The sequence below is a fragment of the Oncorhynchus kisutch genome, linkage group LG28 (genome assembly GCF_002021735.2).
Source record: "Oncorhynchus kisutch isolate 150728-3 linkage group LG28, Okis_V2, whole genome shotgun sequence".
NCBI lineage: Eukaryota > Metazoa > Chordata > Actinopteri > Salmoniformes > Salmonidae > Oncorhynchus > Oncorhynchus kisutch.
Genome location: NC_034201.2, coordinates 49,695,094 through 49,713,654, shown reverse-complemented (window position 1 = coordinate 49,713,654; position 18,561 = coordinate 49,695,094). Strand labels below are relative to the sequence as shown.

The 18,561-nt window shown below is 50.9% G+C and overlaps 1 protein-coding gene across 1 annotated transcript in view; it reads left to right on the top strand.

The window, feature by feature from the left end:
• Positions 1 to 817: 817 nt before the first annotated feature.
• LOC109881528 (mothers against decapentaplegic homolog 9-like) overlaps positions 818 to 18,561 on the top strand; it is a 41,780-nt gene continuing 24,036 nt past the window's right edge. Inside the window, 2 exon segments of the mRNA XM_031808324.1 lie at positions 818 to 1,140; positions 14,043 to 14,102. Of these exon segments, the coding sequence (XP_031664184.1) occupies positions 945 to 1,140; positions 14,043 to 14,102 (256 nt within the window). The 5' untranslated portion in view covers positions 818 to 944.

Below are 18,561 nucleotides of genomic sequence, written 5' to 3'. Positions count from 1 at the left end.
ATAGACTTGATGGCTGATTTGATATATAATCTCTACAGTCCCCATAGACTTGATGACTGATTTGATATATAATCCCTACAGTCCCCATAGACTTGATTCAGTATCCCAGCCCTAATTATCTCCTAACAAAATCAATCTTGTATGTGTGTTAAATTAGCACCTAACTCTGTCCCTCTCTTCTCTGGCTAGATGTCTGAAACCCGACCGGGACTTCTGACTGTGTGAGGAATAACATTCATTACAGGAGGATACCATTCTGACCAGACCAGGAGACAGAGACAGAGACAGAGACAGAGACAGAGAGAGAGAGAGAGAGAGAGAGAGAGAGAGAGAGCGAGAGCGAGAGAGAGAGAGAGAGGAAAAATAAGATATTTGGGATGGTGGCAGCGTTCCAACATTCCCACCTCCGTTCCAGACGTTCCTCCCTACTCCTGGTCTCTTTGGGAAGCACAAACGGAACCAAAGAACCCGAACTTCCCTCACTCCTCTACCTGCGTGGAAGTTAATCCATCCCATTCCCTCTATCCCCTTCTTCCCCTCTCTCTCCTCCGTCCATCCCATTCCCTCTATCCCCTTCTTCCCCTCTCTCACCTCCGTCCATCCCATTCCCTCTATCCCCTTCTCCCCCCCCCTCTCACCTCCGTCCATCCCATTCCCTCTATCCCCTTCTTCCCCTCTCTCTCCTCCGTCCATCCCATTCCCACTATCCCCTTCTTCCCCCCTCTCTCTCCTCCGTCCATCCCATTCCCTCTATCCCCTTCTTCCCCCCTCTCTCTCCTCCGTCCATCCCATTCCCACTATCCCCTTCTTCCCCCTCTCTCACCTCCGTCCATCCCATTCCCACTATCCCCTTCTTCCCCCTCTCTCACCTCCGTCCATCCCATTCCCACTATCCCCTTCTTCCCCCTCTCTCACCTCCGTCCATCCCATTCCCTCCATCCATTATGCACTCGTCCACCTCCATTACGTCCCTCTTCTCCTTCACCAGTCCAGCGGTGAAGAGGCTGCTGGGATGGAAACAGGGGGATGAAGAGGAGAAGTGGGCGGAGAAGGCTGTGGACTCCCTGGTGAAGAAAGTAAAGAAGAAGAAAGGAGCGATGGAGGAGCTGGAGAGAGCTCTCAGTTGCCCCGGAAAACCCAGTGAGTGACTGTGTGTGTGGTGTGGTGGGGTGTGGTGTGGTGTGTGTGGGGTGGGGGGTGTGGTGTGGTGTGTGTGTGGGGTGTGTGGTGTGGTGTGTGGCGTGGTTTGTGTGGTGTGGTGTGGTGTGTGTGTGTATGTGTGTTCGTGTGTGTGTGTGGTGTGGTTTGTGTGTGTGTGGTGTGTGTGTGTGTGTGGTGTGGTGTGTGGGGTGTGTGTGTGGTGTGGTTTGTGTGTGGTTTGTGTGGTGTGTGGTGTGTGGGGTGTGTGTGTGGTGTGGTGTGTGTGGTGTGGTTTGTGTGTGTGTGTGTGGTGTGGTGTGTATGTGTGTTCATGTGTGTGTATGTGTGGTGTGGTTTGTGTGTGTGTGTGTGTGGTGTGGTGTATGTGTGTGTGTGTATGTGTGGTGTGGTGTGTATGTGTGTTCATGTGTGTGTATGTGTGGTGTTGTGTGTGTTATTCTCTGTCCTTTCGTAGATCTGGATTTAAATATCATTGTGAGGAGAAAATAGTTCAAGCCGGAACACAATCGGAGCCAATCGATGACGCTGTGACTGTGTTAGTGGAGGTCATTCAGGGAAACACTGCAGATATCAGCTGTGACTGTGTTAGTGGAGGTCATTCAGGGAAACACTGCAGATATCAGCTGTGACTGTGTTAGTGGAGGTCATTCAGGGAAACACTGCAGATATCAGCTGTGACTGTGTTAGTGGAGGTCATTCAGGGAAACACTGCAGATATCCGCTGTGACTGTGTTAGTGGAGGTCATTCAGGGAAACACTGCAGATATCAGCTGTGACTGTGTTAGTGGAGGTCATTCAGGGAAACACTGCAGATATCCGCTGTGACTGTGTTAGTGAAGGTCATTCAGGGAAACACTGCAGATATCAGCTGTGACCGTGTTAGTGGAGGTCATTCAGGGAAACACTGCAGATATCAGCTGTGACTGTGTTAGTGGAGGTCATTCAGGGAAACACTGCAGGTATCAGCTGTGACCGTGTTAGTGGAGGTCATTCAAGGGAAACACTGCAGATATCCGCTGTGACTGTGTTAGTGGAGGTCATTCAAGGGAAACACTGCAGATATCAGCTGTGACTGTGTTAGTGGAGGTCATTCAAGGGAAACACTGCAGATATCAGCTGTGACTGTGTTAGTGGAGGTCATTCAGGGAAACACTGCAGATATCCGCTGTGACTGTGTTAGTGGAGGTCATTCAGGGAAACACTGCAGGTATCAGCTGTGACCGTGTTAGTGGAGGTCATTCAGGGAAACACTGCAGATATCAGCTGTGACTGTGTTAGTGGAGGTCATTCAAGGGAAACACTGCAGATATCAGCTGTGACCGTGTTAGTGGAGGTCATTCAGGGAAACACTGCAGATATCAGCTGTGACCGTGTTAGTGGAGGTCATTCAGGGAAACACTGCAGGTATCAGCTGTGACTGTGTTAGTGGAGGTCATTCAGGGAAACACTGCAGGTATCAGCTGTGACCGTGTTAGTGGAGGTCATTCAGGGAAACACTGCAGGTATCAGCTGTGACCGTGTTAGTGGAGGTCATTCAGGGAAACACTGCAGATATCCGCTGTGACCGTGTTAGTGGAGGTCATTCAGGGAAACACTGCAGATATCCGCTGTGACCGTGTTAGTGGAGGTCATTCAGGGAAACACTGCAGATATCAGCTGTGACCGTGTTAGTGGAGGTCATTCAGGGAAACACTGCAGATATCAGCTGTGACCGTGTTAGTGGAGGTCATTCAGGGAAACACTGCAGATATCAGCTGTGACTGTGTTAGTGGAGGTCATTCAGGGAAACACTGCAGATATCCGCTGTGACTGTGTTAGTGGAGGTCATTCAGGGAAACACTGCAGATATCAGCTGTGACTGTGTTAGTGGAGGTCATTCAGGGAAACACTGCAGATATCCGCTGTGACTGTGTTAGTGAAGGTCATTCAGGGAAACACTGGCAGATATCAGCTGTGACCGTGTTAGTGGAGGTCATTCAGGGAAACACTGCAGATATCAGCTGTGACTGTGTTAGTGGAGGTCATTCAGGGAAAACACTGCAGGTATCAGCTGTGACCGTGTTAGTGGAGGTCATTCAAGGGAAACACTGCAGATATCCGCTGTGACTGTGTTAGTGGAGGTCATTCAAGGGAAACACTGCAGATATCAGCTGTGACTGTGTTAGTGGAGGTCATTCAAGGGAAACACTGCAGATATCAGCTGTGACTGTGTTAGTGGAGGTCATTCAGGGAAACACTGCAGATATCCGCTGTGACTGTGTTAGTGGAGGTCATTCAGGGAAAACACTGCAGGTATCAGCTGTGACCGTGTTAGTGGAGGTCATTCAGGGAAACACTGCAGATATCAGCTGTGACTGTGTTAGTGGAGGTCATTCAAGGGAAACACTGCAGATATCAGCTGTGACCGTGTTAGTGGAGGTCATTCAGGGAAACACTGCAGATATCAGCTGTGACCGTGTTAGTGGAGGTCATTCAGGGAAACACTGCAGGTATCAGCTGTGACCGTGTTAGTGGAGGTCATTCAGGGAAACACTGCAGGTATCAGCTGTGACCGTGTTAGTGGAGGTCATTCAGGGAAACACTGCAGGTATCAGCTGTGACCGTGTTAGTGGAGGTCATTCAGGGAAACACTGCAGATATCCGCTGTGACCGTGTTAGTGGAGGTCATTCAGGGAAACACTGCAGATATCCGCTGTGACCGTGTTAGTGGAGGTCATTCAGGGAAACACTGCAGATATCAGCTGTGACCGTGTTAGTGGAGGTCATTCAGGGAAACACTGCAGATATCAGCTGTGACCGTGTTAGTGGAGGTCATTCAGGGAAACACTGCAGATATCCGCTGTGACCGTGTTAGTGGAGGTCATTCAGGGAAACACTGCAGGTATCAGCTGTGACTGTGTTAGTGGAGGTCATTCAGGGAAACACTGCAGATATCCGCTGTGACTGTGTCTCTGACCCCCCTCTCTACCTCCTCCATCTCCTCTATGTGTCTCTGAACCCCTCTCTACCTCCTCCATCTCCTCTATGTGTCTCTGACCCCCCTCTCTACCTCCTCCATCTCCTCTGTGGTCTCTGAACCCCTCTCTACCTCCTCCATCTCCTCTGTGTCTCTGACCCCCCTCTCTACCTCCTCCATCTCCTCTATGTGTCTCTGACCCCCTCTCTACCTCCTCCATCTCCTCTATATGTCTCTGACCCCCCTCTCTACCTCCTCCATCTCCCTCTATGTGTCTCTGACCCCCCTCTCTACCTCCTCCATCTCCTCTATATGTCTCTGACCCCCCTCTCTACTACCTCCTCCATCTCCTCTATTGTCTCTGACCCCCCCTCTCTACCTCCTCCATCTCCTCTATATGGCTCTGACCCCCTCTCTACCTCCTCCATCTCCTCTATGTATTTCTGACCCCCTCTCTACCTCCTCCATCTCCTCTATGTGTCTCTGACCCCCCTTCTCTACCCTCCTCCATCTCCTCTATGTGTCTCTGACCCCCCTCTCTACCCTCCTCCATCTCCTCTATATGGCTCTGACCCCCCCCTCTACCTCCTCCATCTCCTCTATATGTCTCTGAACCCCTCTCTACCTCCTCCATCTCCTCTATGTGTCTCTGAACCCCTCTCTACCTCCTCCATCTCCTCTATGTGTCTCTGACCCCCCTCTCTACCTCCTCCAATCTCCTCTATGTGTCTCTGAACCCCTCTCTACCTCCTCCATCTCCTCTATGTGTCTCTGACCCCCTTCTCCTACCTCCTCCATCTCCTCTATGTGTCTCTGACCCCCTCTCTACCTCCTCCATCTCCTCTATGTGTCTCTGACCCCCCTCTCTACCTCCTCCATCTCCTCTGTGTCTCTGACCCACTCTCTACCTCCTCCATCTCCTCTATATGTCTCTGACCCCCCTCTCTACCTCCTCCATCTCCTCTATGTGTCTCTGACCCCCCTCTCTACCTCCTCCATCTCCTCTATATGGCTCTGACCCCCTCTCTACCTCCTCCATCTCATCTATGTGTCTCTGACCCCCCCTCTCTACCTCCTCCATCTCCTCTATGTGTCTCTGACCCCCTCTCTACCTCCTCCATCTCCTCTATGTATTTCTGACCCCCTCTCTACCTCCTCCATCTCCTCTATGTGTCTCTGACCCCCCCTCTCTACCTCTTCCATCTCCTCTATGTGTCTCTGACCCCCCTCTCTACCTCCTCCATCTCCTCTATATGGCTCTGACCCCCCCTCTACCTCCTCCATCTCCTCTATATGTCTCTGAACCCCTCTCTACCTCCTCCATCTCCTCTATGTGTCTCTGACCCCCTCTCTACCTCCTCCATCTCCTCTATGTGTCTCTGAACCCCTCTCTACCTCCTCCATCTCCTCTATGTGTCTCTGACCCCCCTCCTTCTACCTCCTCCATCTCCTCTATGTGCTCTCTGACCCCCCTCTTCCGACCTCCTCCATCTCCTCATAGTGTCTTCTGACCCCACCTCTGACCTCCTACATCTCCCTCTATGTATTTCTTCTGACCCCCCTCTCTAACTCCGACCATCTCCTCTGTGTCTCTGACCCCCCCTCTCTACCTCCTCCATCTCCTCTATATGTCTCTGACCTCCCTCTCTATCTCTCTCACTTCCTCCTCTGTGTCTACTGACTCCCGCTCTACCACCTCTCTCACTACTTCCTCCTCTGTGTCTCCTGACCCCTCCCTCTCTATCCTCTCCTCCACTTCCTTCCTCCTCTGTGTCGCTGACCCCCATCTCTACCTGCCTCCATCTCCTCATAGTGTCTCTGGACCCCCTCTCTACTGCTAATACGAATGGTCTGACCCCCCTCTCTACCTCCTCCATCTCCTCGATTAGTGTCTCTGAACCCCTCTCTAACCTCCTCCCATCTCCTACCTATGTGTACTCTGACCCCCCTCTCTACCGTCCTCCATCTCCTCTATGTGTCTCTGAACCCCTCTCTACCTCCTCTATGTGTCTCTGACCCCCCTCTCTACCTCTTCTTCCTCCTCTATGTATCTCTGACCCCCCCTCTCGACCTCCTCCTCTCCTCTGTGTCTCTGACCCCCCTCTCTACTCCTCCATCTCCTCTATATGTCTCTGACCCCTTCTCTTACCTCCTCCATCTCCTCTGTGTCTCTGACCCCCTCTCTCTACCTCCTCCATCTCCTCTATTGTCTCTGAACCCCTCTCTACCTCCTCCATCTCCTCTATGTGTCTCTGACCCCTCTCTACCTCTCCATCTCCTCTATGTGTCTCTGAACCCCTCTCTACCTCCTCCATCTCCTCTATGTGTCTCTGACCCCCCTCTCTACCTCCTCCATCTCCTCTATGTGTCTCTGACCCCCTCTCTACCTCCTCCATCTCCTCTATATGTCTCTGACCCCCTCTCTACCTCCTCCATCTCCTCTATGTGTCTCTGACCCCTCTCTACCTCCTCCATCTCCTCTATATGTCTCTGACCCCCTCTCTACCTCCTCCATCTCCTCTATGTGTCTCTGACCCCCTCTCTACCTCCTCCATCTCCTCTATATGGCCTGACCCCCTCTCTACTCCTCCATCTCCTCTATGTGTCTCTGACCCCCCTCTCTACCTCCTCCATCTCCTCCATGTGTCTCTGACCCCCCTCTCTACCTCCTCCATCTCCTCTATGTATTTCTGACCCCCCTCTCTACCTCCTCCATCTCCTCTATGTGTCTCTGACCCCCCTTCTCTACCTCCTCCATCTCCTCTATATGTCTCTGAACCCCTCTCTACCTCCTCCATCTCCTCTATGTGTCTCTGACCCCCCCTCTCTACCTCCTCCATCTCCTCTATATGTCTCTGAACCCCTCTCTACCTCCTCCATCTCCTCTATGTGTCTCTGACCCCCTCTCTACCTCCTCCATCTCCTCTATATGTCTCTGACCCCCCTCTCTACCTCCTCCATCTCCTCTATGTATTTCTGACCCCCTCTCTACCTCCTCCATCTCCTCTATGTGACTCTGACTTCCTCTCTACCTCCTCCATCTCCTCTATATGTCTCTGAACCCCTCTCTACCTCCTCCATCTCCTCTATGTGTCTCTGACCCCCCTCTCTACCTCCTCCATCTCCTCTATGTGTCTCTGAACCCCTCCCTACCTCCTCCATCTCCTCCATATGTCTCTGACCCCCCTCTCTACCTCCATGTGCCTCTGACCCCCTCTCTACCTCCTCCATCTCCTCTCTATATGCCTCTGACCCCTCTCTACCCCTCCATCTCCTCTATGTGTCTCTGACCCCCTCTCTACCTCCTCCATCTCCTCTATATGTCTCTGACCCCCCTCTCTACCTCCTCCATCTCCTCTATATGGCTCTGACCCCCTCTCTACCTCCTCCATCTCCTCTATGTGTCTCTGACCCCCCTCTCTACCTCCTCCATCTCCTCTACGTGTCTCTGACCCCTCTCTACCTCCTCCCATCTCCTCTATGTATTTCTGACCCCTCTCTTACCTCCTCCATCTCCTCTATGTGTCTCTGACCCCCCCTCTCTACTCCTCCATCTCCTCTATGTGTCTCTGACCCCCCTCTCTACTCCTCCATCTCTCTATATGGCTCTGACCCCCCTCTACCTCCTCCATCATCTCCCTATATGTCTCTGAACCCCTCTCTACCTCCTCCATCTCCTCTATGTGTCTCTGACCCCCTCTCTACCTCCTCCATCTCCTCTGTGTCTCTGAACCCCTCTCTACCTCCTCCATCTCCTCTATGTGTCTCTGACCCCCCTCTCTACCTCCTCCATCTCCTCTATATGTCTCTGACCCCCTCTCTACCTCCTCCATCTCCTCTGTGTCTCTGACCCACTCTCTACCTCCTCCATCCTATATGTCTCTGACCCCTCTCTACCTCCATCTCCTCTATGTGTCTCTGACCCCCCTCTCTACCTCCTCCATCTCCTCTATATGGCTCTGACCCCTCTCTACCTCCTCCATCTCCTCTATGTGTCTCTGACCCCCCTCTCTACCTCCTCCATCTCCTCTATGTTCCTCTGACCCCCTCTCTACCTCCTCCATCTCCTCTATGTATTTCTGACCCCCTCTCTACCTCCTCCATCTCCTCTATGTGTCTCTGACCCCCCCTCTCTACCTCCTCCATCTCCTCTGTGTCTCTGACCCCCCTCTACCTCCTCCATCTCCTCTATATGGCTCTGACCCCCCTCTACCTCCTCCATCTCCTCTATGTCTCTGACCCCTCTCTACCTCCTCCATCTCCTCTATGTGTCTCTGACCCCCTCTCTACCTCCTCCATCTCCTCTATGTATCTCCTCTATGTGTCTCTGAACCCCTCTCTACCTCCTCCATCTCCTCTGTGTCTCTGACCCCCCTCTCTACCTCCTCCATCTCCTCTATGTGGCTCTGACCCCCCTCTCTACCTCCTCCATCTCCTCCATGTGTCTCTGACCCCCCTCTCTACCTCCTCATCTCCTCTATGTATTTCTGACCCCTCTCTACCTCCTCCATCTCCTCTATGTGTCTCTGACCCCCCTCTCTACCTCCTCCATCTCCTCTATATGTCTCTGACCTCCCTCTCTATCTCTCTCACTTCCTCCTCTGTGTCTCTGACCTCCCTCTCTACCTCTCTCACTTCCTCCTCTGTGTCTCTGACCTCCCTCTCTATCTCTCTCACTTCCTCCTCTGTGTCTCTGACCCCCCTCTCTACCTCCTCCATCTCCTCTATATGTCTCTGACCCCCTCTCTACCTGCTCTATCTCCTCTATGTGTCTCTGACCCCCCTCTACCTCCTCCATCTCCTCTATGTGTCTCTGAACCCTCTCTACCTCCTCCATCTCCTCTATGTGTCTCTGACCCCCCTCTCTACCTCCTCCATCTCCTCTATGTGTCTCTGAACCCCTCTCTACCTCCTCTATGTGTCTCTGACCCCCCTCTCTACCTCTTCTTCTCCTCTATGTATCTCTGACCCCCTCTCTACCTCCTCCATCTCCTCTGTGTCTCTGACCCCCCCTCTCTACCTCCTCCATCTCCTCTATATGTCTCTGACCCCTCTCTCTACCTCCTCCATCTCCTCTATGTGTCTCTGACCCCCTCTCTACCTCCTCCATCTCCTCTATGTGTCTCTGAACCCCTCTCTACCTCCTCCATCTCCTCTATGTGTCTCTGACCCCCCTCTCTACCTCCTCCATCTCCTCTATGTGTCTCTGAACCCCTCTCTACCTCCTCCATCTCCTCTATGTTACTCTGACCCCCCTCTCTACCTCCTCCATCTCCTCTATGTGTCTCTGACCCCCTCTCTACCTCCTCCATCTCCTCTATATGTCTCTGACCCCCTCTCTACCTCCTCCATCTCCTCTATGTGTCTCTGCCCCCTCTCTACCTCCTCCATCTCCTCTATGTGTCTCTGACCCCCTCTCTACCTCCTCCATCTCCTCTATGTATTTNTCTCTGAACCCCTCTCTACCTCCTCCATCTCCTCTATGTGTCTCTGACCCCCTCTCTACCTCCTCCATCTCCTCTATATGTCTCGACCCCTCTCTCTACCTCCTCCATTCTCCTATGTATTTCTGACCCCCTCTCTACCTCCTCCATCTCCTCTATGTGACTCTGACCTCTCTCTACTACCTACCTCCATCTCCTCTATATGTCTCTGAACCCTTCTCTATCTCTCTCCATCTCCTCTATGTGTCTGACCCCCCTCTCTACCTCCTCCTATCCTCTTATGTGTCTCTGAACCTCTCCCTACCTCCTCCACTCATCCTCTGTATATGGCTCTGACCCCCTCTCAGGCATCTCTAGCCGCCCACTCTCTACTCCTCTCCCTCTAAGCTCTCTGACCCCCTCTCTACCTCCTCCATCTCCTCTATGTGTCTCTGACCCCCCTCTCTACCTCCTCCATCTCCTCTATATGTCTCTGACCCCCCTCTCACCATACCTCCTCATCTCCTCTATGTGTCTCTGACCCCCCTCCTACCTCCTCCATCTCCTCTATATGGCTCTGACCCACGCCCTCTCTCACCTCCTCCATCTCCTCTATGTGTCTCTGACACCCCTCTCTACCTCCTCCATCTCCTCTACGTTGTCTCTGACCCTCTACCTCCTCCATCTCCTCTATGTATTTCTGACCCCCCTCTCTACCTCCTCCATCTCCTCTATGTGTCTCTGACCCCCCCCTCTCTACTCTCCTTCCATCTCCTCTATGTGTCTCTGACCCCCCTCTCTACCTCCTCCATCTCCTCTATATGGCTCTGACCCCCCCTCTACCTCCCCATCTCCATCTATATGTCTCTGACCCCTCTCTACCTCCTCCATCTCCTCTATGTGTCTCTGACCCCCTCTACCTCCTCCATCTCCTCTGTGTCTCTGAACCCCTCTCTACCTCCTCCATCTCCTCTATGTGTCTCTGACCCCCCTCTCTACCTCCTCCATCTCCTCTATATGTCTCTGACCCCCTCTCTACCTCCTCCATCTCCTCTGTGTCTCTGACCCACTCTCTACCTCCTCCATCTCCTCTATATGTCTCTGACCCCCCTCTCTACCTCCTCCATCTCCTCTATGTGTCTCTGACCCCCCTCTCTACCTCCTCCATCTCCTCTATATGGCTCTGACCCCCTCTCTACCTCCCTCCATCTCCTCTATGTGTCTCTGACCCCCCTCTCTACCTCTCATCTCCTCTATGTTCCTCTGACCCCCTCTCTACTACCTCCTCCATCTCCTCTATGTTTTTCTGACCCCCTCTCTACCTTCTCCATCTCCTCTATGTGTCTCTGACCCCCCTCTCTACCTCCTCCATCTCCTCTGTGTCTCTGACCCCCCTCTCTACCTCCTCCATCTCCTCTATATGGCTCTGACCCCCCCTCTACCTCCTCCATCTCCTCTATATGTCTCTGAACCCCTCTCTACCTCCTCCATCTCCTCTATGTGTCTCTGACCCCCTCTCTACCTCCTCCATCTCCTCTATGTATCTCCTCTATGTGTCTCTGAACCCCTCTCTACCTCCTCCATCTCCTCTTTGTCTTCTGACCCCCCTCTCTACCTCCTCCATCTTTCCTCTATGTGCTCTGACCCCCTCTCTAACCTCCTCCATCTCCTCCATGTGTCTCTGACCCCCCTCTCTACCTCCTCCATCTCCTCTATGTATTTCTGACCCCCTCTCTACCTCCTCCATCTCCTCTATGTGTCTCTGACCCCCCCTCTCTACCTCCTCCATCTCCTCTATATGTCTCTGACCTCCCTCTCTATCTCTCTCACTTCCTCCTCTGTGTCTCTGACCTCCCTCTCTACCTCTCTCACTTCCTCCTCTGTGTCTCTGACCTCCCTCTCTATCTCTCTCACTTCCTCCTCTGTGTCTCTGACCCCCCTCTCTACCTCCTCCATCTCCTCTATATGTCTCTGACCCCCTCTCTACCTGCCCTATCTCCTCTATGTGTCTCTGACCCCCCTCTCTACCTCCTCCATCTCCTCTATGTGTCTCTGAACCCCTCTCTACCTCCTCCATCTCCTCTATGTGTCTCTGACCCCCCTCTCTACCTTCCATCTCCTCTATGTGTCTCTGAACCCCTCTCTACCTCCTCTATGTGTCTCTGACCCCCCTCTCTACCTCTTCTTCCTCCTCTATGTTCTCCTGACCCCCCTCTACCTCCTCCATCTCCTCTGTGTCTCTGACCCCCCCTCTCTACCTCCTCCATCTCCTCTATATGTCTCTGACCCCTCTCTCTACCTCCTCCATCTCCTCTATGTGTCTCTGACCCCCCTCTCTACCTCCTCCATCTCCTCTATGTGTCTCTGAACCCCTCTCTACCTCCTCCATCTCCTCTATGTGTCTCTGACCCCCCTCTCTACCTCCTCCATCTCCTCTATGTGTCTCTGAACCCCTCTCTACCTCCTCCATCTCCTCTATGTTATCTTGACCCCCCTCTCTACCTCCTCCATCTCCTCTATGTGTCTCTGACCCCCTCTCTACCTCCTCCATCTCCTCTATATGTCTCTGACCCCCCCTCTATACCTCCTCCATCTCCTCTATGTGTCTCTGACCCCCTCTCTACCTCCTCCATCTCCTCTATGTGTCTCTGACCCCCTCTCTACCTCCTCCATCTCCTCTATGTGTCTCTGACCCCCTCTCTACCTCCTCCATCTCCTCTTTATGGCTCTGACCCCCTCTCTACCTCCTCCATCTCCTCTATGTGTCTCTGACCCCCTCTCCCTTACCTCCTCCATCTCCTCCATGTGTCTCTGACCCCCTCTCTACCTCCTCCATCTCCTCTATGTATTTCTGACCCCCCTCTCTACCTCCTCCATCTCCTCTATGTGTCTCTGACCCCCCTTCTCTACCTCCTCCATCTCCTCTATATGTCTCTGAACCCCTCTCTACCTCCTCCATCTCCTTTGTGTCTCTGACCCCCCCTCTCTACCTCCTCCATCTCCTCTATATGTCTCTGAACCCCTCTCTACCTCCTCCATCTCCTCTATGTGTCTCTGACCCCCTCTCTACCTCCTCCATCTCCTCTATATATCTCTGACCCCCCTCTCTACCTCCTCCATCTCCTCTATGTATTTCTGACCCCCTCTCTACTCCTCCATGTGACTCTGACCCCCTCTCTACCTCCTCCATCTCCTCTATATGTCTCTGAACCCCTCTCTACCTCCTCCATCTCCTCTATGTGTCTCTGACCCCCTCTCTACCTCCTCCATCTCCTCTATGTGTCTCTGAACCCCTCTCTACCTCCTCCATCTCCTCTATGTGTCTCTGACCCCCCTCTCTACCTCCATGTGTCTCTGACCCCCTCTCTACCTCCTCCATCTCCTCTATATGCCTCTGACCCCCCTCTCTACCTCCTCCATCTCCTCTATGTGTCTCTGACCCCCTCTCTACCTCCTCCATCTCCTCTATATGTCTCTGACCCCCCTCTCTACCTCCTCCATCCCTCTATGTGTCTCTGACCCCCCTCTCTACCTCCTCCATCTCCTCTATATGGCTCTGACTCCCTCTCTACCTCTCCATCTCCTCTATGTGTCTCTGACCCCCTCTCTACCTCCTCCATCTCCTCTATATGGCTCTGACCCCCTCTCTACCTCCTCCATCTCCTCTATGTGTCTCTGACCCCCCTCTCTACCTCCTCCATCTCCTCTACGTGTCTCTGACCCCTCTCTACCTCCTCCATCTCCTCTATGTATTTCTGACCCCCTCTCTACCTCCTCCATCTCCTCTATATGGCTCTGACCCCCCCTCTACCTCCTCCATCTCCTCTATATGTCTCTGAACCCCTCTCTACCTCCTCCATCTCCTCTGTGTCTCTGACCCCCTCTCTACCTCCTCCATCTCCTCTATGTGTCTCTGAACCCCTCTCTACCTCCTCCATCTCCTCTATGTGTCTCTGACCCCCCTCTCTACCTCCTCCATCTCCTCTATGTGGCTCTGACCCCCCTCTCTACCTCCTCCATCTCCTCCATGTGTCTCTGACCCCCCTCTCTACCTCCTCCATCCTCTATGTATTTCTGACCCCTCTCTACCTCCTCCATCTCCTCTATGTGTCTCTGACCCCCCCTCTCTACCTCCTCCATCTCCTCTATATGTCTCTGAACCCCTCTCTACCTCCTCCATCTCCTCTATGTGTCTCTGACCCCCCCTCTCTACCTCCTCCATCTCCTCTATATGTCTCTGACCCCCCTCTCTACCTCCTCCATCTCCTCTATGTATTTCTGACCCCCTCTCTACCTCCTCCATCTCCTCTGTGTCTCTGACCCCCTCTCTACCTCCTCCATCTCCTCTATATGTCTCTGAACCCCTCTCTACCTCCTCCATCTCCTCTATGTGTCTCTGACCACCTCTCTACCTCTTCTTCCTCCTCTATGTGTCTCTGACCCCCTCTCTACCTCCTCCATCTCCTCTGTGTCTCTGAACCCCTCTCTACCTCTCCCATCAGGTAAGTGTGTGACGATCCCTCGGTCTCTGGACGGTCGTCTCCAGGTATCCCATCGTAAAGGTCTCCCCCACGTCATCTACTGCAGAGTGTGGAGGTGCTCTGACCTACATGCTCATCATGAAACTTCAAGGCCTTGGAGTGCTGCCAATTCGCCTTCGGATCCAAACAGAAAAGACATCTGTAATCAACCCCTACCACTACAGACGGTAGAGACACCAGGTAATGTAACATTATAGTAACCCCTACAGACAACAGGTATTAACTATAGTAACCCCTACGACACCAGGTATGTAACTATAGTAACCCTACAGACACAAGGTATGTAACTATAATAACCCCAACAGACACCAGGTATGTTAACTATAGTAACCCCTACAGACACCAGGTATGTAACTATAGTAACCCCCTACAGACACCAGGTATGTAACTATAGTAACCCCTACAGACAGCCAGGTATGTAAACTATAGTAACCCCTACAGACACCAGGTATGTAAACTATAGTAACCCCTACAGACACCAGGTATGTAACTATAGTAACCCCTACAGACACTACCAGGTATGTTACGTATAGTAACCCCTACAGACACCAGGTATGTAACTATAGTAACACCTACAGACACCAGGTATGTAACTATAGTAACCACTACAGACACCAGGTACTGTATGTAACTATAGTAACCCCTACAAGACACCAGTATGTAACTATAATAAACCCTACAGACAGGTACAGACACCAGGTATGTAACTATAGTAACCCCACCCTACAGACACCAGGTATGTAACTATAGTAACCCCTACAGACAACCAGGTATGTAACTATAGTACCCCTACAGACACCAGGTATGTAACTATAGTAACCCCTACAGACATCAGGTATGTAACTATAGTACCCCGACAGACACCAGGTAGGTAACTATATTAACCCCTACAGACAGGTACAGACACCAGGTATGTAACTATAGTAACCACTACAGCACCAGGTATGTAACTATAGTAACCCCTACAGACACCAGGTATGTAACTATAGTAACCCCTACAGACACCAGGTATGTAACTATATTAACCCCTACAGACAGGTACATACACCAGGTATGTAACTATAGTAACCTCTACAGACACCAGGTATGTAACTATAGTAAACCCTACAGACACCAGGTATGTAACTATAGTAACCCCTACAGACATCAGGTATGTAACTATAGTAACCCCGACCTACACCAGGTATGTAACTATAGTAACCCCTACAGACAGATACAGACACCAGGTACGTAACTATATAGAACCAGGGCCCCTATAGAACCCTATTCACTATAGTGAACTCCTTTAGTCCAGGGCCCCTATAGAACCCTATTCACTATAGTGAACTACTTTGGACCAGGGCCCCTATAGAACCCTATTCACTATAGTGAACTACTTTGGACCAGGGCCCCTATAGAACCTTATTCACTATAGTGAACTACTTTGGACCAGGGCCCCTATAGAACCGTATTCACTATAGTGAACTACTTTGGACCAGGGCCCCTATAGAACCCTATTCACTATAGTGAACTACTTTAGACCAGGGCCCCTATAGAACCCTATTCACTATGGTGAACTACTTTGGACCAGGGCCCCTATAGAACCCTATTCACTATAGTGAACTACTTTGGACCAGGGCCCCTATAGAACCATATTCACTATAGTGAACTACTTTGGACCAGGGCCCCTATAGAACCCTATTCACTATAGTGAAATACTTTGGACCAGGGCCCCTATAGAACCCTATTCACTATAGTGAACTACTTTGGACCAGGGCCCCTATAGAACCCTATTCACTATAGTGACCTACTTTGGACCAGGGCCCTTTAGAACCCTATTCACTATAGGGAACTACTTTGGACCAGGGACCCTATAGAACCCTATGCACTATAGTGAACTACTTTGGACCAGGGCCCCTATAGAACCCTATTCACTATAGTGAACTACTTTGGACCAGGGCCCGTTTAGAACCCTATTCACTATAGTGAACTACTTTGGACCAGGGCCCCTATAGAACCCTATTCACTATAGTCAACTACTTTGTACCAGGGCCCCTATAGAACCCTATTCACTATAGTGAAATACTTTGGACCAGGGCCCCCTATAAAAACCTATTCACTATAGTGAACTACTTTGGACCAGGGCCCCTATAGAACCCTATTCACTATAGTGAACTACTTTGGACCAGGGCCCCTATAGAACCCTATTCACTATAGTGAACTACTTTGGACCAGGGCCCCTTTAGAACCCTATTCACTACAGTGAACTACTTTGGACCAGGGCCCCTATAGAACCCTATTCACTATATTGAACTACATTGGACCAGGGCCCCTATAGAACCCTATTCACTATAGTGAAATACTTTGGACCAGGGCCCCTATAGAACCCTATTCACTATAGTTCACTACTTTGGACCAGGGCCCCTATAGAACCCTATTCACTATAGTTCACTACTTTGGACCAGGGCCCCTATAGAACCCTAATCACTATAGTGAACTACTTTGGACCAGGGCCCCTATAGAACCCTATTCACTATAGTGACCTACTTTGGACCAGGGCCCCTTTAGAACCCTATTCACTATAGGGAACTACTTTGGACCAGGGACCCTATAGAACCCTATTCACTATAGTGAACTACTTTGGACCAGGGCCCCTATAGAACCCTATTCACTATAGTGAACTACTTTGGACCAGGGCCCCTATAGAACCCTATTCACTATAGTGAACTACTTTGGACCAGGGCCCCTATAGAACCCTATTCACTATAGTGAACTACTTTGGACCAGGGCCCCTATAGAACCTTATTCACTATAGTGAACTACTTTGGACCAGGGCCCCTATAGAACCCTATTCACTATAGTGAAATACTTTGGACCAGGGCCCCTATAGAACCCTATTCACTATAGTGAACTACTTTGGACATGGGCCCCTATAGAACCCTATTCACTATAGTGAACTACTTTGGACCAGGGCCCCTATAGAACCTTATTCACTATAGTGAAATAATTTGGACCAGGGCCCCTATAGAACCCTATTCACTATGGTGAACTACTTTGGACCAGGGCCCCTATAGAACCCTATTCACTATGGTGAACTACTTGGGACCAGGGCCCCTATAGAACCCTATTCACTATAGTGAACTACTTTGGACCAGGGCCCCTATAGAACCCTATTCACTATAGTGAACTACTTTGGACCAGGGCCCCTATAGAACCCTATTCACTATAGTGAACTACTTTGGACCAGGGCCCCTATAGAACCCTATTCACTATAGTGAACTACTTTGGACCAGGGCCCGTTTAGAACCCTATTCACTATAGTGAACTACTTTGGACCAGGGCCCCTATAGAACCCTATTCACTATAGTCAACTACTTTGGACCAGGGCCCCTATAGAACCCTATTCACTATAGTGAAATACTTTGGACCAGGGCCCCTATAAAACCCTATTCACTATAGTGAACTACTTTGGACCAGGGCCCCTATAGAACCCTATTCACTATAGTGAACTACTTTGGACCAGGGCCCTATAGAACCTATTCACTATAGTTCACTACTTTGGACCAGGGCCCTTTAGAACCCTATTCACTACAGTGAACTACTTTGGACCAGGGCCCCTATAGAACCCTATTCACTATATTGAACTACATTGGACCAGGGCCCCTATAGAACCCTATTCACTATAGTGAACTACTTTGGACCAGGGCCCCTATAGAACCCTATGCACTATAGTGAACTACTTTGGACCAGGGCCCCTATAGAACCCTATTCACTATAGTGAACTACTTTGGAGCAGGGCCCGTTTAGAACCCTATTCACTATAGTGAACTACTTTGGACCAGGGCCCCTATAGAACCCTATTCACTATAGTCAACTACTTTGGACCAGGGCCCCTATAGAACCCTATTCACTATAGTGAAATACTTTGGACCAGGGCCCCTATAAAACCCTATTCACTATAGTGAACTACTTTGGACCAGGGCCCCTATAGAACCCTATTCACTATAGTGAACTACTTTGGACCAGGGCCCCTATAGAACCCTATTCACTATAGTGAACTACTTTGGACCAGGGCCCCTATAGAACCCTATTCACGATAGTGAACTACCTTGGACCAGGGTCCCTATAGAACCCTATTCACTATAGTGAAGTACTTTGAAGTAGGGTGCCATTTCAGACACATCTTAGTCATGTGTTGTGTTGTTCCAGTGTTTTAATTCTCTTTGATAAAGGTCAGCAGGTATGTGGGATGACATCTGATCTCAGCACAGTGTTCTGTCCATAGACAGACTGGATTTACAGTCATGTGATATGAGAAGAATATGTGAATATTGATCAAGCTCTCTCTCTCTCTGTCTCTCTCTCTCTCTCTCTCTGTCTCTTTCTGTCTCTTTCTGTCTGTCTCTCTGTCTCTCTCTCTCTCTGTGTCTCTTTCTGCCTGTCTCTCTCTCTCTCTCTCTCTCTCTTCTCTCTCTCTGTCTCTCTCTCTCTCTCTCTCTCT